This window comes from Gastrolobium bilobum, unplaced genomic scaffold (assembly GCF_033153095.1).
Source record: "Gastrolobium bilobum isolate Gb01-03AN ecotype WA unplaced genomic scaffold, APGP_CSIRO_Gbil_v1 utg558, whole genome shotgun sequence".
In the NCBI taxonomy this organism is placed as follows: Eukaryota; Viridiplantae; Streptophyta; class Magnoliopsida; order Fabales; family Fabaceae; genus Gastrolobium; species Gastrolobium bilobum.
The window spans coordinates 128,074-149,397 of record NW_026896319.1 but is presented as its reverse complement, the minus strand read 5'-3'; the positions used below and the strand labels follow the sequence as shown (position 1 = coordinate 149,397).

Below are 21,324 nucleotides of genomic sequence, written 5' to 3'. Positions count from 1 at the left end.
TTGAAGACTGAGTGAGAAGATGAAGACACACAAGTATACTTTTTATTAGTAGAGACATACACCTTCGTTCGTATGTAGTCAATCCTAACGTACGATCTTACAGAAGCTGAATAAACGGTGATAAAAATATTTACATAAGAAATTTCACAATTTTTATCATCCTTAATTTATTTATGAATAATTAAGAGGGGCAGGTTATATTTACAAATTATACTATTTTCTTTCAGAAGATCACGGGTTACACTATATTCTTTCCAGAGAAAATAATGTAATTTGAAAAAAAAATTAAAAAAAGTTTGTATACGAATATTTTCCCTAATTAAAATCGTTGCATGATATGATTCATATTAAATCCATTTTCATATTTTTAAGTCAATATATCTCTTTTACCTTGAAATTTATAATAACAAAAAGTATTTTTTTTATATTTTGGATAACATTAAAAACACAAGCAATAATTTACTAAAAAAATAAAGGGTATTATTATAAGTATAGTTCTTTATAAAAAAATTATTATAATAATAGACATATAAATAAATAAACATTTTAGTAATATATAACAATATCTAGTCAACACATTAAACTTTAAATTTTTTTATTTTATATTAAAATGATCTTAGTAAGAAAATTATTTAGAGGCTAGTTACCTTTTTGTTTACTATTGTCATGTTTTAAAAAGGTGAAGACTTTGACATCAATAAAGTGATTAAAAAAAAATCAAAGATCTGTTTGAAAATTGAAAATATCAACCTTATGTGAACGTCAAATCAAAAGTTCAAAACTAATAAATTAAAGTTAATAAAAGTAAGATAACTACTACTAATACAATTTGATCCCCTCTTAAATATGGAAAAAGTTTTTACTTATTATAAGAAAAAATATCTTTCATTGTTATAAAAATTATCATTAATGTTATAGTCATAACTATTCTCCGTAACCATCACCGTAACCATCATTAATATTAAAATCGTAATATTTATTTGTTAAATTATTTATATTTCAACTGCTTTAATTTATGAAATATATAAATTATTAAATATAAGTGAAATATTTATTAAATGTACACTTTTGCCGGTGAGTGAGCGTCGAAGACACTGGTTAATGGTTTCCTCGCAAATGTCGTCATATAATGTCTTCATGCACTGTCTGGCTGGCCGTAGAAACAATACAGATCTATCCCTTTTTTTTTCCTTTCATTTATAATTTAGTATCGGAACTAAGAAAGTATCCGAGGAAATTTCCACGTGGCCACCCTCAGCACATGCCACGTCGAACAATTTTCCAACTGCACCCACATGGGTTCCTTATGAAAATCCTTACTTTAATTTTATGAACCATACTCTTCCAATTAATTCATTAATTAATAAATACTTATCATTTATAAATAAAGTGTATTGTGATAGAGTTGGATGAAAAGATGATTTAAAATTATAAAAAGTGTTATGAAATTCAGTGGTTCGTTTGTTGTGTTATCCATGATGCCAAATCTAGAAAAGTGCAACTTTATTATAATTGAATGTTGAGTGTGCGTGTTAAGAGAAAATGAAGTCGTATAGAGAATATCACAATCTTTATGTGAAACGAAATAAAATGTATAATTCAAATATAATTATCAGGAACAGTGACGTAAATGTCACATTTTCTTAATTTTTTTCCCAAATATCACACCAATATTATTTTTTACCTAACTGCAACGCGATTAAATTCGTTATCAGTCATAACGAACTTGATTAAGGCATGTGACATGTTTTTATTACGTACCAAGTTCGTTAATGATGGTAACAAACTTAGTCGCTTATGATTCTGTGACATATGTACATTTTGTAAAAAAAAAAGTTGACTGGACCAAGTTCTCCGAATCATTGGTAGCGAACTTGGTACGCTAATGAGAACATGCTATGTGGCTTAATCAAGTTCACTATGACCGGTAGCGAACTTGGACACATGACAGTCTGGTAAAAAATACTATTCGCGTGATATTTTGACAAATTTTTTTAAAAAAGTGGCATTTAGGTAATTGTTCCTAACAATTTAGTACATTTACCAAAAAAATTGGTTTAAATGGTACATACTTGATTCTACTTAAGCAAGATCTTGAGTTCAAGTCCTTGAATACAAAAATTCTTTTTAGAAAAGTTAACTTTACTATAATGTAAATGTTTCCTGATTTGAATAGAATCTCACGTTCAAAAATATAATAAATGAAACTTTGTAAAAAAATAGGTCTCGTGTAGCGGAGCTCGTTATTGTTATCATGAAGAACTACAGGGATTCAGCTTTTCTTTATTATTAGATCGTATAGCTATTTTTTTATTCATATAGGAGTGATATTCTTTTCTAGTTAGATCTTGGTGGTGTTTAAACTATGTAAAAGTGGCTAACGGCTACTAATCCTAATTTCATTTTTTAAGAGCTGAATTTAATGAGAAAGTTAAATTAATATGTTTCATAGTCTAGATGCATGCAAAAGCATGGCCACCCAGAGAATAGACAAAGTATTTTTCATGAAATCAGAGAATCTAAGAGGTTGTACTTGGTGCACACTTACCTGTGGACCACTATCATCACGGTTCCTAAGTTTGTGTGGTAAGTTCTTTTTCAGTGTACCCTCTAGAGCGGTATGTACTTTTTTTTAACCCCTATAAATGCTAATTTAAAAGCCAAATGCGGATTTCTAGAAATTTTTAGGTGCAAATGCATATTTATTTTCATTCACAGCAAACGAATTCATAATGAAAATCATCTTTTTTCTAACAAAATGAAAACTTCTGTAATTTGATTATGGATCTGAAATTTTTCCTGTTGTTAAATAATAAGAGGTGATGTTGTTAAAGAAATAAAGGCATGAATAGTTTTGAATATAAAAAAAATGAAAAACTTTTCTGATTTGATTATCGATGTAAACTTTTACTGTTTTTAAATATCAAGAGATAGTAATAATTTATCATGGTAAGTTATTATTATTGTTTTTTTATTTCTCTCTAATATAATAATATTGTGTTAGAAAAGGATCTAAATCTTTTTATTATATTGACTTGTCATAATATCCTTTTTTAAAAAAATCATAATATCCTTTTTTTCCCTAAAGATATTGATATTGTTAGAATATTAGTAAGATCTCAAATATTATGTTTAATGGAGATGGTCATTTTACACCTATATAAAATGGTTTTTATATCTCGCCTGTCATTGTAAAAAAAAATTTCTGCAGCAGCACTAGGATACGATTTTCATATCCTAGCATGCCTTTTTTTTTAAAAAAAAAAAAAAAAAAAAACAAGTGAGACTCACTTGCTTGGGTATGTTACACCCAATAAAATTTTGCAGCAACAGTAGACATGCAAAGCCCATATAAAATTAGGGTTATGGTTTGATCATATCACAGTAAAGTGGAAGTAAATTCAAAGAAATGTGTGATTGTTTTGTTTTTTTATATAAAAAAATGGTGTGCCTCACTTTTAGTGTTTCTATGACATGATACAATCATTTTCCTGTAATATTATTCTTATAAATCCCATAAAATTAATAAGTTTTATATTACAAATAACACAAGAATTCCTGGGTTGGTCACACATGGTTGATCATGTCCAATTTCTGATCATTGGGCTTGTAACTTCAACGCTAGAGTGTCCTCCGTGCGGGATGCGACAAGTTGGGTCTTCAAGTTCTTCAAGAAACAGGTGCAGGTAGGAACTTGCAAGTCAATTTTTGAGCTAGTGAATTAGTATATAAATTGGATGATGAATACTTTAGTATTGAGCCTCTAGGATGGGGAGACTTATTATGGGCCTTGAGTGACCACCTTTGTAGGTGTTGGTGTTAGTTCCTCTGTGGCTATGACTGGTGATTGGCTGAATGTAAGATTCCTGCTATGTCAATATTTGATAGACACCACAAGTTTCTATAATTCTGTATATTAATTCACGGGAAAGAAAAACACAATCACCGAAAATAGTATCGGCGACAATTTGAGGATGCCACCAACTCCAGAAGTTTTAGAGAGAGAAAAGAAGTTTGTTATTACAAATTGAAGGCTGATCCTAAAGGCATCCTCAACCCCTTAATTACCGAATTAGAAATGCTAGAATCTAATAAATGGGCCACGTGCTGTATTGGGCACATCTCAGGTCCAAATGCCACATCTGTTCCTAGCCACATGTGGGTATCAGGTAATCTTTCAATTTGCTTGATTTTGACTTTATTTCCCCTTCTTGGTATTACATGTTGCATTTCCTCTCTTCCACATTCTTTCTTCTCTGCCTCACTATTCTCAACTTCAATAATTTGTCCTGGGTTCGTATCAATTTCCCCTTCCCTTAAAATACTGATCTTGCCCTTAAGATCAAAGTCAGGGAATGATTACAAGAATTACAGGAATCCCAAGTAGGAAATCCATGACGCATCCTCCAAAGGAAACCCACTCCATTGAACCAAGATCTGCCCGTTAGAATCCTTTCCCATAGCCACGGTTCGAGATATGAGTACAACCACCAGAGTAACAACTGTGTGATTCTCCCAATCTGTCAGAGGTAAAGGGCATGGATGAAAAACTGAATTTTTATGAAATAGTTTCAGTAGAGAGACGTGAAACACCAGGTGAATGCGAGAATGAGCCGATAACTCCAACCGATAAGCCACCGTGTCGATGCGCTCACGAATTGGAAAATGGCCATAGTATCTCCGTCGCAACTTGGAAAAACTTTGGTTGTGCAGCGACTGTTGACAATAAGGTTGCAATTTCTCCAGCATTTCCTCTCCAACCTTAAATTGAACATCCCTCCTATGTTTATTCGCCTGATGTTTCATGTGTTGCTTTGTGCAGTGCAGTGTTTCACGAAGATGTCATAATATGTGATCTCGCTGGGTCAACAAAGCAACCACAGCTGCAATCGGTGAAGATTCCCCATTATAAGGTTGCAGAGACGGTGGAAGACGCCCATACAAAACTTGAAAAGGGGACGACCCAATTGCCGAATGAAAAGAAGAATTATATGAAAATTTTGCCCATGGTAAGAACTGAACCCACCCCTTAGGATTCTCCATTGTATAACACCTGAGATATTGCTCCAAGCCTCTATTTGTAACCTCTGTCTTCCCGTCACTTTCAGGATGGTTTGCCATGTTAAAATGAAGTCGAGTGTTACTTAAGCAGAGTAATTTGGTCCAAAACTTGCTAATAAAAATTCTGTCACGATTTGAGACAATGAAATGAGGAACATCATGATGACAACAAATATCTGAGATGAATAGAGAAGTGACTTTAGTTGCTGTAAAATTTCCTGGTAGGGCAAAAAAATGAGCATATTTTGAGAGGCAGTCTACCACCACTATAATCGTCATTTTTTCCTCGAAATTAGGAAGCCCAATGATGAAGTCCATTGATATATCTTCCCATACTGACTTCAGTGTTGCAAGCGGTTGGAGCAACCCAGCTGGAATTAAGGGTTGATATTTCGTGACCTGACAAATTGGGCAAGTCTGGACAAACTCCTGGACATCATTCTTCATCAGTGGCTAATAATAGTGACTAGACACACAATGCATTGTCGTCCTTATACCACCATGTCCCCTCACAACTGTTGAATGAAATTCGTGCAGTACCTGTGATTTCAGTGCAGAATTGCATGCTAGCACAATCCGACCTTTGAAGTAAATTATACCATCCCGCAATTGGTAATTTTTCATTCCTTCTTGCTTATCTTCAATCTTCTTAACTATGGCTACTAACTCAGCTTTTGTTTTAACCTATTCTCTTATTGCTTCGTATAAGGGATTGATGAGTTTGGTCAAAGTCAACATCACCTTTCCCCTTACTATGTTTGGCTCTATTTCCTGTTTTCTAGACAAAGCATCAGCCACCTTATTCATCGCTCCTGGGTAATACTCTATGGTATAATCAAATCCCAATAATTTAACCAAGAATCTTTGTTGTTCAAGCATCTGTATGATTTGAGCCATCATTTCCTTTATGCTCTTCTGATCGGTTCTTATGGTAAATTTGACCCACAGTAGGTATTGTCTAAACTTGGCAACTTCTTCAGTGATGGCAAATAATTCTCTCACATATGTGGAGGCTTATTGCATCTTAGAGGATAACTTGTGATTGAAATAAGCTATGGGTTTATTATTCTGACTTAGGACTGCACCTATGCCAATTCCAGAAGCATCAGTAGTTAACACAAAAGGTTCATGGAAATCAGGAAGAGCCAACACTGAGGTCTGCGACAGGGCACCCTTCAATTCCTTATTGATTCTGCAACTGCTTAATTCCATTTGAAAGCATCTTTCTGCAAAAGATGGGTGAAGGGTGTTGCAATTTTGTGAAAATCCTCTCATAAATTTTCGATAATATCCTGCCAGCCCCAAGAAATCCCTTAATTGCTTCACTGAATTTGGTTATGGCCAGTCTATTATTGCTTTAATTTTGGACTCATCCGGCCTAACTCCCTCACCATCCACCACATGGCCCAAATATTCCACGTATGTCTGAGCAAATGAGCACTTAGCCAATATGGAAAACAAATGGTTCGCCCTGAGACAATCCTCTCACATTTGAAAGCATCTTTCTGCAAAAGATGGGTGAGGGGTGTTGCAATTTTGTGAAAATCCTCTCACAAATTTTTGATAATATCCTGCCAGCCCCAAGAAATCCCTTAATTGCTTCACTGAATTTGGTTATGGCCAGTCTATTATTGCTTTAATTTTGGACTCATCTAGCCTAACTCCCTCACCATCCACCACATGGCCCAAATATTCCACGTAAGCTGAGCCCATGATTCATTGGGCCATACCATATCCTTGGTAGAGTAGGACCTGTTGCCTATCGGCTTTCCTTACCTCTGAACTTGGCCAACATCCACGTGTTTCACGTGTCTCAGCTTCGAAAGTACATAGCAGATCCTTCGCACGTGGTGCAACCGGATGATGTGGAAGTTCGGGAGAACTTGAAAACTTCCGCCGGACCACTCAAGATTCTCGATCGTGGCGAGAAGAAGTTGAGGAGCAAGATCATTCCGATGGTCAAAGTGCAGTGCACCGAAAAAACTCACGAGGAGTGTACTTGGGAGCGAGAGGACGAGCTTCTCCGGCAGTATCTCGACTTTCGAGACAAGTATATTCTGATTTTGAGGACAAAATCCTGAAAAGGTGAGGTGAATGTAAGAACCCGCAGCGTTAATTAAGGAAGTTAATTAATTAATTGTGTGAGATTAGGAAATAATTCCATAATTGACCCTAATAATTATATCGAGGCTTAAATAATTATGGTAAGTGATTAATAATGCTGAAAGTCGCTTTTCTGACGAAAAGTGCAGATACCGGTTCTGCTACTTGGTATAAGTGCGTACCGATGAAGTATCCCGAAAAATTATAATAAGTGCAAGAGTATTCCTAGAATAATATGTAGGACTGTGATTTCAAGTTTCAAGTTAAAATAATGAGAAATGGTGCCAGAACTGACACTGGCTATGTAAAAGCGCGTACCGAAAAGGTGCAGCGAAAAATAAAATAAAAATACGATAAATTTTGGAAAAATGAGTAGGTTCAGAATCTCAAGTTTGAGATTAAAATGCTAAGCGTAGCTATTATTGTTAATACTGTATGATTAATTAAGTAGACCTATATATATACTAGGGCACAATGCCCTAGGTCAGAATTCAAACACTCCCACGTAGAGTTGCTGGTGCTATTCGGAGCTGCCACCTTTCATTACACTATTCCATTGCTTTCTTCTCTTGAAACCAACCAAGTCTTAGCCTTTTCTCTTGATTCTTTCTCTTCCACCTTGTGTGCACTTGAGAGTATACATTGTGAGGGAGAAAGGCACCTTCTTGCTGAGTGTAGCTTCTGAGTTGTGTTGCTTGGGGCTGAGTTTGTGAACTACCTTGGTGGAGGCTTTGTTCATGTCTTTTGTGGTGCCAAGAAGTGATCTTTTGGCTTAAAGAACCAAGCTCAGTGGTCAAATTTGTGTCTTTCCTAAGTCAGAGCCTTAATGTGTAGTTGGGGACCTCTTTGCTGTCTCATTTTCGGAGTTGTAAGCCTTGGAGGTATACCATGATCATAGCCTTGTGTTTTTGATGTTTTAAGCTTGTTTTAATCGGTTAAAAGGAGAAACTTTAATCATTTGAGTAAAGGAATGTGTTTCTGAGTTCATAACATGTTAATGAATATCTGTTTAGGGAGACATTGAACTCCCAATCACGTTTGGACCCTTAAAAGTGGGATTATGCAGAAGTCTGTTTGAATTTCTGCATTCTGTTGGAGAAGTATTCGAATACTTTTCGTGTAGTATTCGAATACTTATCCCTTGGTAATCGAATACTCTTTGGAGGAGTATTGAGATACTTTTCTGGGAAGAAAAGTATTCGGATACCTTGAAGAAGTATTCGAATACTGAGTGGTATTCGAATACTTGGGTTTTTGGTATTTGGATACTGCAGTATTCGGATACTGGGTGGTAGAGTAGTCGAATACTTTGTGGTATTCGAATACTTAAGTGAAAGTACTCGGATACTTTCTGGAGACAAGGAGTATTCGAATACTCATCGAGGAGTATTCGAATACCTCCTGCAGAAACAACATGTAATGACTTAAAATGAGATGGAAAGCCTTAATCACCTAATGTAATCTTGAGCAATGATTATTGATGATTAATTACTGTTTAAACAGATTGTGATTGTGCTGTTTGTGGGCCTTGAGCTTGTGTGGACTCTTGGCTTGGATAGTTAGCTTGCAAGGTAAGCTTTCGCGTCCTCGGTCTAGCCATTGTGTGGTTCCACCATACCGCATGGGGGAATGGTTTATATGCATGATGTGTTTACATGCTTTAATAAATGAAAATGTTGTTGAGCTTTATGTGCAATTGCTTATAATATGTATGTGTTGTTCCACTTAGACGGTAAGCCTGAGTATGTGGTGTCATACAAGACGGTGACACTGTGGGTGGGTGCAAGTGGCATCTTGCACTAGTGTGAGTAATAGACGTGTTCCTGCATTTCTCTGGCCAATAGATTAGTATTGACACACATGACATGATTATCTGTTACATTACACTATTTTGGAACTTATACTGTTAAACTATTTTGAACTTATATTGCACATGTAAGTGAGCTTGGGGTGAAAGATCCTTGAGGACCCCTTGCCTTACTGAGATTTCTGTTTAGAGATCTCACCCCACGTTTGGGGCGCTTATTTCAGGTTCAGGTAACCAGGGGCTGAGACCTCTAGCGCCAGGAGGCCAGAGCTTAGCTGATATTGCTGTTTTATGATGATATGTCTGAATGCTGGATTATGCCTGCTGCTTTATGTTATTAGCTTGTTATGATTATTGTTGCTGCTGGAGACTATGTTGGGCTTTGTTGCCTTATTTGATGAGCATGGGGATTGTCCATGTCACATTGTCTGACTTTGTCTTAGTTGATTTGAGTTGTATAATTGTATTAGGATTATGTCCGGACTACATGTTGTAGATCCGTGACTTAGATACTCACTTATTTATTTATGAGGTATTTCAGTTAGCTGTCTTTTGCAATTTACATACAGGCGATGTTTTTATGAAAATGATTAAGTAATCAACTTGGTTAAGTATAATGACGTCATAATTGAAAAGAAAAAGAAATTCCGCATATTTAATTAAGTGTGGCTTAATACGATGACATGTTAACAAACCGGGTATACACGGGGTGTTACAATTCTGCAGCTGCTTAATTCCATTTGAAAGCATCTTTCTGCAAAAGATGGGTGAGGGGTGTTGCAATTTTGTGAAAATCCTCTCACAAATTTTCGATAATATCCTGCTAGCCCCAAGAAATCCCTTAATTGCTTCACTGAATTTGGTTATGGCCAGTCTATTATTGCTTTAATTTTGGACTCATCCGGCCTAACTCCCTCACCATCCACCACATGGCCCAAATATTCCACGTATGTCTGAGCAAATGAGCACTTAGCCAATATGGCAAAGAAATGGTTCGCCCTGAGACAATCCAATATCGCCCTCAAGTGCTCTAGATGTTCCTCCAAACTTCTACTATACACTAGTATGTAAAAAAAAAAACACAATCACAAAACGCCTAAGAAATACCTTCAACACTGTGTTCATGATCCCTTGGAAGGTTGCAGGTGCATAAGTCAACCTAAATGGCATCACGACAAATTCATAGTGCCCTTCATGTGTCCTGAATGCATTTTTGTATATATCTTGAGCTACCACTCTTATCTGGTGATAACTTGATCGTAAGTCCATCTTTGAAAAAATGGAAGCCCCGACTAATTCATCCAGCATCTCATCCACTGTGGGGATTGGAAAATGGTTGGGAATTGTCCCTTGGTTCAGAGCTCGATAGTCCAAACAAAATCTCCAGGTCCCATCTTTTTTTTTACCAATAAAACAGGTGAGGAGAAAAGGCTCACACTAGGCTGAATTTTCCCTTTTTCCAATATTTCTTTCACCATTTTTTCTATCTCTGTTTTTTGGAAATTAGGATACCAATAAGGCCTGACATTCATTGCTTTTATTCCAGGTTCTAGGTGTATCTGGTGATCTTCATCACAGACTGGTGCTAACTCCCCTAGTTTAGCAAAGACATCTTTGTATTCCTCCAATAACACATGTACACGACTATCCAGATTTGCAGCATAAAAGTTTGGCTCCTTCTCTGGTATCTCTTTGGTTTGAAGATGGTAATAACATGCAACTGAGTCTGTCGTGGACAATCTATGCAACTAGTTCAATTGAATGGATTCCATAGCCAATCCCAATTCACCTTGTATTTCCACCCATTGTCCCTCCCTCTCGAATTTCATAGTCAAGCTCCTATAATTGATTGTTACATCTCCCCACTCCAATAACCATTGTACTCCTAAAACCACTTCAGCACCTTGTATGGGAAGCACATACAAGTCAGGGTTAAACTGATGCCCCTGGATTAGCATGCTAACCTTAGGACACACCCCTAAGCAGTCCATCACAACTCCATTTCCCACCAGCACCTGAAATTTGGCGGCATTCTCAACCTCTAACCTAAGAAACTTCACCAATCTTTCTTGGATAAAGTTGTGAGTGGAACCCCCATCTACCAAGATTTGTACCTCATATTTGCTTATCTGCCCTTTGATCCGAAGTGTGCTAGTTGAGTGTTGACCAGCAGAGCATGAAAGCTGATTTCGGCCATACCATCCATTTCACCCCCTATCTTCTCATTGCTCACCTCCATTTCTAAATCCGGACTATGCACTTCTAATTTAGTCTCTTCCCCATCCTCCTATACTATCATTATAAACATTTTGGCCTTGCATACATGATTCATGTGGAACTTCTCATCACATTTGTAACACAATCACTTCTCCCTCCTTGCCAACATTTCTACAGGGGTTAGTTGATTTATAGTTACTCCTTCTTTCCCTCCACTGTTGGTAATGTTCTTTGTAGGAGTTGGCAGTAGTCCAACTTGATTGGTACTGCTGGTATTTACAACAGCTCTATTGTAATAAGTTCTTCTCGTACTTCTGTCATTCACCTTGTCTTCTACTAACTTGGCTTGGTCAATTGCTTGCTTCAACGTTTCAGGAAGATGCATGCGAACCTCCTTCCTGATTTCAGGTTTCAAGCCTGATTCAAAGCAGCTCTGCACCTGGTTCGCTAATTTCTCAAACTACACCTGATAATGCTCCACTGTTGAAGTTTGTGTTAATCGCCCTAGTTCCCTTCTCAGATATCGATACTTGGAAGGTCCAAATCTGGAGCGTAACGCTGTCAGAAATGTCTCCCAGGATACAAACCTACCATTCCTATCCATCCAATGATACCATGCTTCGGCCATTCCATCCATATGAAAAGAAGTTAAGGTAAATTTTTTTTGCATCTGTGAGATCATTAAACCCATAGAATTGCTGCACCTTATGGATCTATGGCTCAAGATTACCTCTAGAGAACCGAGGAATCGAAATTTTGACCGATTTGAATGGATTGTTTCCAAAAAAATTCTCCAATCTCAGATTTGAAGATCCTTCATTCTTATGTCTATTTTTTTGATTTTAACCCAATTTAGCTTCCATTAACGTCAACTTCACATTCATTTCCTTCAACAGACTACCCAGAGCATTAAACTGTTCTTTATGATTCGCCAGTTTGCTCAAACATTCTTTCATCTTCGCTTGACTTCGAGTTCCCTTCGCCATCCCGATGTTCGGATGTTTACCTCTCAATGAAAGCACCAAAGTGATAGACATCACAAGTTTCTATAATTCTGTATATTAATTCACTGGAAAGAAAAACACAATACTGAAAATTGTACCGGCGACAATTTAAGGATGCCGTCAACTCCAGAAGTTTTAGAGAGAGAAAAGAAGTTTGTTATTTCAAATTGAAGGCTGATCCTAAAAGCGTCCTCAGCCTCTTAATAATCGAATTGGAAATGCTAGAATCTAATAAATGGGCCACGTGCTGTATTGGGCTCAACTCAGGTTCAAATGCCATATTCGTTCCTAGCCACGTTTGGGTACCGGTAATCTTTCAATTAATTTGCTTGATTTTGTCTTGACTCTGTTTCCCCTTCTTAGTATTACGTGTTGCACTTCCTCTCTTCCACCTTTTTTCTTCTCTGCCTCACTATTCTCAGCTTCAATCTTCTGTCCTTGGTTCATATCAGTATTGCTTTCTGAATGCCTATTAGTGAGATAAGGGTCGTAGGTTTGTTGGGAGTAGTTCGTGTCTTCCCGCAGTTGATCTGTAAAGACAGTGCCAACCTCTTTAGCTCATTGAGGTGCTTGTGTCAGTCTTCTTTAATTTGCTGCTAATTGAGTATCCTTGCGAGATGTCAATGTAATGCAACTAATGTATTGATCTTGTTCTCCAGATTATGATCTTGGTTTGCTTAGAGAGAAGATTACAGTAGGTGGGTAGATGTTAGGGGAATTGAGCTCTTTGTATTGGGCCTCTCGAGAATGATCTAAAATATATTCGAGTTATTATTGATCCATATGTATCTAATGATCCTAATTTATTAATCACATGAATTGTTAGATGCAAGTGTGATTGATAATTAAGAGTAGGAATGTAACTTATATTGGTGTAAACTATTTTTCTTTATTTATTGTTAGTTATATCAATCTTACTTAATTTTTTTAGGTGATATTATGGTAAGAAATTAACACATGAATTGTTAGATGCAACTGTAATTAGCAACTAAAATTGAGAATGTAATTTATATTTGTGTGAAATAATTTTGCTTTTTTAAGTTTTCATAATACATATTTTACAAAAGTTCATAAGTAATATCATATTAAAACAAACAGGGAGGTTAAACTTAAAACATTTTTTCCCCTTATAATTATTTTTATAGTTATTGGATCAAAACCAAATTAACGATTACAACTTGACATTAAATGAGAGTTGTTGATTTGATTTTTATCTAACAACCAAAAAAGTAGTTGTAAGAGATTTTAAGGAAAAATAGATTATAAATATAACATTTCCCTAAGACATATTTTATTTATTGATTGTTATATCAATCTTATTTTATTATTTAGGTAATATTATGGTAAGAAATTTATAAATTTTCTTCAATACAATCTTCTTTCCACAAGTTTTGATATTATGGTAAGGGTTTTTAAACTTCTTACCATTTACAATGAAAACGAATGGTGTCCCACTAAGTTTCTAAAATTCCGTGATAAAGTTCTACGATTGTAATATGGAAGCTGCTGGAGTGAAGACATATGGATCTTCATCTTCTTAATTTTATTACCTTTTGTAGTTTAATTAATGAACTATAAATCATATTGGTGCCGACAACAATCGTAAGGTGTTCGATCTTTTTCTGTGTTTCTCTTTATGACTTTCTCCCTTACTCTTTATGTATTTTGTTTTTGAAGTTTACTAATATTATGTTGGGTTTTATAATTTTTATGTTATATGATAAAAAAATTCTTATGAAGAAACAAAAAAAACCATACAGGACTCATGTGTTAAAAAAAATCACATGTGAGACTCTTGTCAACACAAAAATTGAAGAGTATGTAAGAAATTTTCCTTCTCATATTACATAAAAATTATAAAACCCTATTATGTTTCACCGAGTTTTACCAAAGTAAAATCAATCCTTCCCTTCCTCTCTTTCTGTAATATGTGGTTCTCTATCTTTTAAACTTCTCATTATTTTTATACGCAGCTGAGAATTTGATAGAAAAGTTGTCTCTCTTTTTTTTTCTACTTCTGCAACCCATTCTTTGTTCAGAATACCGGTTTGTTTGATTTCAAAGCTAGAGATGGAGTCATTTCCAACCCTTGCAAGAACAGGGGTAGAGCTTAGGAATTCACATAGACCATTGAAGAGGAGTCTTTGTTTCATGTCATGATAATGATTTTGATAATATTTTTGGGCAAATTCCTTTGAAGGAATTAATATTTTAATTCTCACAAGCAGCGTATACCTTTTTCGCTCGACACGAGATATAATATTTGACATCTAATAAAAAAGAAACACCTCATAATCTATTTTTCTTCTTCTTTTTTTATTTTTTTTAGCAGAACCTAAACTTATTAAGAGTTGGATTACAATTTGGGGTTTGCATTTGTCATTCAACATGACACAACAAACTTTCCTACACAGACAACATTTTGTGGGGCCCACACTTTTTGAAGAAAAAAAATGAAAATTATGGCACGCAAAACAAATCTGTATAACATTACACAATCACTTTTCCTATAACATAACTCTTATAAAACCCTTACAATTTACAATGGAAAATATAAATTTATGTGGTAGGAATGTGATTTTTATCCTCCAACCCATTTAAAAAGAAACAACTTTAATATTATAATTATGGAAAATATATATGTCATGTACCAAGATAATGAATTTTTTTTCTGCACAAACAAATTTGAGTGGGCCTTACCATAAAAGAAAAATGAAACAAAAGAAATATTTGCACACTTATCTATTAGTAGAAAATTTGTTTTCTATCATGTTACATTATGCATGTATTTTCCTATAATTATATACTTCCCAGAATATATAATTATAAACATGTTGCATGACAAAAAAAATATCCTATAACAAGACATCTGACAAACCTATTTACAATACGAAAAACCTCATGAAAGAAGTGGGGATCATATTATGCCATAAGGAGATAAAGTACTTAATTAGTTCATTTTGGGGGACATGAAGATGAAGAAAGAAAAAAAAAATATTTTTTGAAATAAAAGTTGTTGTTTTACTTAAAATGATATAATTTTGTATCATTTAAAATAACAAATATTTTTCTCTATTATATTATATTATATTATATTATATTATATTATATTATATTTGTGTAGTAATTACTAATAACAGGTTTCAAACTTTTAATATGCAGATTTTCTTAAAAAAAAGAGATTTTCTATAAAAAAAATTATAAAATTGAATCGGATGAAGGGAAAATATTTTTAAAGATTAAGTGCTACATCTACCTAAATTATAACACAAAGAAAAGATTTAACTTACGTGGCATCAGAAATAATAAAAGTTCTCATGAAAATGCAATTAATTCTGTATATATATGTTGACGTTTAAGTGGGTGAAGCATTGAGTCCTCAATATTGTAATAGGACGAAAATTTTTCTAACTATTACTTTAGAAGAAAAGATATCTTAATGAAATAATTAATAATTAATATTTCATGCAGGTACATAACAACCATAGGTTTCTTATTCAACGTAATCATCATTTCAGATAACAAAAGTAATTTATACAGGGGTGAATCACACCAGTGTCTCAGCACCAAAATACAACAAGATAGCCAACAAGGAAACCCAAGAAAGCTAGGAAGAAGCTTTACATGAGCCCAAATCCAAAACAAAGGTGTCAAAGAATGGTGTCGTTGTCACTTGTGCTGAATGCCTTCAACTCGAAAAAATTTAATATGCTCCAGGCTCATTATTTATACGGTGGTCCCTTTATTATAAATGAAAAATTTTCTTTCATTTTTATCCTTTTTTTTTTTATTATTTTCCCTTCCGTCCCTCTTTTTTTCATATTTTGGAAGGGACCACCATGGTCCCGGTCCATTAAAAATCTTCTCCTTCAACTGGCCCACAGATTATGCAAGGATCAACTGCAACCAAAGTCAATTATGCAGCCAATTCTACCCAATGCAGTCAAGCTAGCAGCTGTGCTACTGCTCCATTTACACCTAATGCTTGACGCAGTGTTTGTGAATATCATATTTTGCCAGCTAAAGTTTTCTAAAAAGAAAAACTAATAGTGATGCAGTAAAACTGAAAAAGTGTATAATTAACCAATGAATATATTGTTTAAGTAATAATCAGGCTGTAACACTATAGAATGTATTGAAAATAAAAACATAGTTATTGTTCTGTCCTTGAGACAGAGATGTCTAGCCCAGCTAGGCTAGTACGTTAATATTGGATCTGATGTCCTCTCTAAGGTATCTATGGGGGAGATACCCTTGAGTCAAGGAGATCTGCACAGAATACTATAACGGCGTTAGCCAATGGGGTGTGTGTGCACAGTGACAGCATAACAATAAGAAAGAGAATGAATGTACCTTTAGGGTTTGCCTTTGTATTTATAGAGGTTACCTGTAGGTAGTGTGGATAGCTATGCTGCCACATTTAAGATTAAGATAATTGATTAACATCAATCCATATCTTGGATTGCCCCTTGTTAGACTTACCACTTAATGGGCCCATTATACGGGTCATAACAGTTATAAAGTTGTGAAAGTGCTGATTCAACACTACTGCATGTTGAGTAATGAAAAATTCCCTACTTAAGCTGCTACATAAATTATATTGAATTGACATTGATAAAAAGAAATTAAATGTAAAACCACTACTTTTAGGAACAAACTAAAAACTCTATAAAATACATAATTAGTTAGATATAATTGATTCCACTTAAATTTTATTCATGTTAGTCTTAAAATCAATTTATTAAATAATGATAATTGTTTATTAATTTAATTTATACACATAATATCGACTAATCTGTTCAAAAAAAACCTCTTTTAAGTTTTCATTAAGCGCTACTAATTGGAGGTTCTATAAAGACACTACGAAACTAAACATACATAAAACACTATATAACTCGAACTGATTTTATGGTAATCTTCAACATACAAATACAATAGAGAGTGTGGGTAGAGAGTGACATTATTGATATATTAACAAATACTTGCCAACAAAACTATCCGCTTTCAACATCTAAACTGGTCATTTAGGTCCATGGTGGTAATTCCCATTTAACAAATAATCTAACCATAGCATCGAATTGGATCATTGCATCCCTTAGAAGCAGATTGCTTGTAACCAAATCGACCCCCTTTCTCAAGGTACTGTTGATGGTATTCTTCTGCCCTATAAAACTTCTTAGCAGGAAGAATCTCAGTAACAACCTTCCTGTTCAACTTCTCCTGTTGTAGTTCCAAAGACTCTTGAGCTGCCTTCTTTTGTTCAGGTGTGTAATAGTATATTCCAGACCTGTATTGTGTTCCCACATCATTCCCCTGTCACATAGGAAGAACAAACTCTTAATAAGCCACACGATGTAAGAGCCATGCGCAGCTGCATTGACACTTGCGGATCACAGGTTGTCATCATGAGAATGGATCCTCTCATGTCATGTCACATGACCTTATGAGAGATGATCCCAAACTTCTATAGATAAATCAATAGGGACGAGAGAAAGGATAACCATTAATTTGTTTTTGGATAACTGAGATCATCTCACATGAGGTTATGTGACATCAGAGGATCCATTCCATGTCTAACATATATTCTATAAGTTCATATTTGAATCACAGCGGGACCAAGCAAAAGTGGTGTAATTAAAGAGAGAAAGGGGAGGGGGTCTGAGGAGAGAAGAGACAAAGGAGAAGACAAAAATGTAACAAAAGAAATGGATGATTCCATATCAAACTGGTTATTCTAGATGTTCAATAGGTATACTTAAGGCCCCTAACATACTCGAAGTTTAAATAAGTATTAGTAAATTGCCCAACAAATGAACAATTAAAAGCTTCTTTTCTTTATAAGGCAAAATCACAGTTGGTATAAAAATAAATAAATAAATAAAAGAAGGAAAAGGCATGGCCATACTTGTTTGTGAAGTTTATCTATATTGAGCATGATCTAGTTTAGCAACTAGTTCTTTACCACAATCTAAACACAAAAGCAAAAGATAGCATTTGCAATGAACTCCCAAAATGCATCAGGATGAGCATTCTTGTAATAACCTGTGAAGTAACAGATGTATAGTGCAATAGTATGTACAAGTGGTAAGAATATAGGCCAAAACTTCAGGGTAGAAATATCCCTCCATGTGCATGGTGAAGGGGACAAACAGCTTAAAAATTAGTAATGAAAGAAACAAACATCAAGAGATTCCCCAACAATTTGATTTGACCCAATATATTAGGAGAACATATTGAAACGGGATTCGCAAGACATGACATCACTGGATGTTCAAACATAGAAGCATCCAGTAAAAGCTATAAAGAAAGAAGCAATATCACCTTAGACAATTCAATCAAGAAGCAAAAAGTATTACAAAATGATTAACTCTTCGCTGAACAATCCTAAAAATGCCCTGAGAAACCAAAACCATCTAAATTGATTATCCACAAGTCCAAACTTAAAATTCAGACAAGCGTGTGGAACCACATCACAGTTGAAACAGTAAGAACCTGGTATTAATTACAAACCAGGAGGAACAATTCAATCAAACATGATAAGGTTTATAACACAAATAAAAAGCTTTATATATATATACCTGCCGATTCAGTGTAGTTGGATCATGTCTAGCCCAAAACGCATCAAGCAGAGACTCATAGCTACATTCTTTGGGATCATATTGGACCCTGACAACCTCTGAGTGGTTTGTGGCCCCTGAACACACATCCTCATAGCTTGGATTATGCATAAAACCCTGGCTATAACCAACCTCAGTCTTGGTCACCCCAGAAACCCTCTGAAAGGCTAGCTCAACACTCCAAAAGCAACCAGCACCAAACTGAGCAAACTGTTGACCTGTTGCAGGCATGTCATCATCTGGTCCCTGAGCAATTGATGAATCCATATTCTCTGCTGTCCTTGGGCTACCAAACCCAAGTCTGTTCAACAAGTTCATGGAGGGCTTGTTGATACAGCAATATGTGGTTGAGTTTGGGAGATTGAAGAAGCAACAATACTTGACAGAAAATCTAGAAAGTGACGGATGGAACTTCTTTTCAGCAGGACTTCAAAGAGAAGAAAGGAACACCAGAAGGGAACTGGACTTGGCAGTGTTGCTGCTGCTAATTGCTGCCAAGAGTTTGAGTAAAATAAGCACCCTTTTCAAGAAGAAATAACTTAATTAAAAATATCCTTGTACAAGTGGGAAAAATGAAATAAAATCCAGATGCACCAAATTAAGATGCCAAGAAAATAGAGTGACAATCATCAATAAATAACAGAAAGCTCTTTCACAGCAAGTCAAAGAAACTTAAATTACTGCAATGCTGGTAGAAAAAAGTTTTTCACATTGACAGTGAATCAAATAAAGTCTTAAAACAAATAATTCTCGGACAAAAGAAAGTAGATAGTGTGTACAGGCTAAAATTAATGATTAATCACTTCTGCTCTAAGGAGTGCAAACAGTTAGGAAGAGGAGGCTTTAGTATTATGAACATAAAGGCTGACTTATGGTTTAATTACAGAAACACAGTAGGTTAAGGAAAAGAATAAAACCCTAAAGGTAGCTTAGTTGGCAACTGAGTGCCCAAGGGTTTGCTTTGACCAGGTGTTTAAACCTCGGCCAAAGCAAATTCATGGAATTCTTTGGGGGCCAAATGGAAACCGCCTCCCCCTCTAAGGGAGATTAGTCTCACCCTTCCTCTAGTGACAGTGATCTAATGTACTCTCTCTTCCAATGAGGAGCTAGCCTTAGAAGCCGTACTCCAAGGACAAGGTGGCTGGAGGAGGTTATGTGGGGATACCTCCAGGTTATCTACCAAAAAGAAAAAAAGAAAAAGAAAATATTTTACAGGCTTCTTACTTTATTTCATTAATTTGCCAATCTCAACAGATGCGCATCAAATATATATGCACAAAGAAGAATTAACTTACACCTGTGTAATTCTTACATCTAATTATAGCTTGTATTAGGATGCAAATGAATCAATATTTATTATTCTTTTCCCATTAATGGGCTGTATAAATATACAAAAAATTTGTTATAAATTTTTATTATCTCAAGCAAATAGCTTTCCTAATAAATAATCTACTTGTTCAAGTGCTTTAGATAAATATCCACTGGCAAGCTGATACAAACTGAACGGAAATTGCAATAGAATCACTAAAATTAATAATAAAAAAACAAAAAAGAAAAAAAATGCTATAGGACCCAGAATTGGTTATAGATAGGAGTGGCTGAAAATTCGGCAAGGCAATAAAATGGATTTAACATCAACCCCTTCAACGAATTATTCCAATCAATCTCCATAAAAACACAGATCATAAATTAATTATACACACACACACACACGTGTAAAAGAAACTTGAGCAGAAACGAAAAAAAACTCACAATCCCCTTTCGTTTTTTCCTTCTTCTTTTTTCCCCAGATTGAAGGCAAAAATGAAAGTAGACAAATTGGAATTATAAAAATAAAAAATAACAGTAATTGGAAAAGAGAGAAAGGAGAATAGGAAACACGCTTACCCGATGAAAGGAGAAAAGGGAAAGCTTGTATGGTGATTGAGGGGTGATTGAGGAGTGATAGAGACGATGAATAAGAAGGAAGTTGAGGATAACGAAACAGTGACTACAAAACAAAACAAAAGTGATTGTGTTGTTTGCGAACGATAAACATTGAAGTTGTTCTTTGTTGTTGCTGGCGTGTCAAGTTCTAATGACTAAAAAACCTGACACATTTGTATACGAAAACAACATAAATCGAAGGCTATGATTGTCAATTCAAATTACCGTTACGTGGGAATTGCCACGTATCATCATAATACTCGGTTTCGTATGCTGGGAAACAACACATTATTTTTATAAGTTTCCTCATTAAACTTTCATTTCATATTGAAATTTCGTGTGAAGATTATATTTGTTTTTTTTACTAGAACGATATTTGTTATAAGACTTTTATCTGAATTTTATGTTATTTTTTATTTGAGAGTTTTATATTACTGATAAGTCATATGATTTAATTATATAGAAAAAAGAATTAAGTCTATCGTTATTGTGAAAATTTTATTTCTTTCAGCAAATCATATGAGCTTATTTAAAAAGTTAAAAAATTTAACTATATGAGGTTCAGTTTGATGTTCTTATAAAAATCTTG

General features: G+C 34.8%; 1 protein-coding gene across 3 annotated transcripts; it reads right to left on the bottom strand.

The window, feature by feature from the left end:
* Nucleotides 1–17,080: 17,080 nt before the first annotated feature.
* LOC133298940 (peptide methionine sulfoxide reductase-like) lies at nt 17,081–20,822 on the bottom strand. Of its 3 annotated transcripts, none has more exons than XM_061498330.1 (3): nt 20,697–20,822; nt 18,771–19,300; nt 17,081–17,505 (listed from the first exon to the last, which is right to left on the bottom strand). In XM_061498330.1, exons 2-3 carry the CDS (start codon nt 19,125–19,127, stop codon nt 17,254–17,256), a joined length of 609 nt encoding a protein of 202 aa, XP_061354314.1. In that variant the 5' UTR covers nt 19,128–19,300; nt 20,697–20,822; the 3' UTR covers nt 17,081–17,253. The 3 variants fall into 3 exon arrangements, with proteins under 3 accessions (XP_061354314.1, XP_061354315.1, XP_061354316.1); XM_061498331.1 differs by having other exon boundaries at nt 18,771–19,329; nt 20,697–20,818; XM_061498332.1 differs by lacking the exon at nt 20,697–20,822 and adding an exon at nt 20,562–20,691.
* Nucleotides 20,823–21,324: the final 502 nt, after the last annotated feature.

What these genes read in the sequence shown, in the direction of transcription:
- LOC133298940 (XM_061498330.1), bottom strand. Translation starts at nt 19,127, where the DNA reads ATGAACTTGTTGAACAGACTTGGGTTTGGTAGCCCAAGGACAGCAGAG. An exon ending in CAACTACACTGAATCGGCAG is followed by an intron (nt 17,506 to 18,770) that starts GTATATATATAT and finishes CCTATGTGACAG; the next exon opens with GGGAATGATGTGGGAACACA.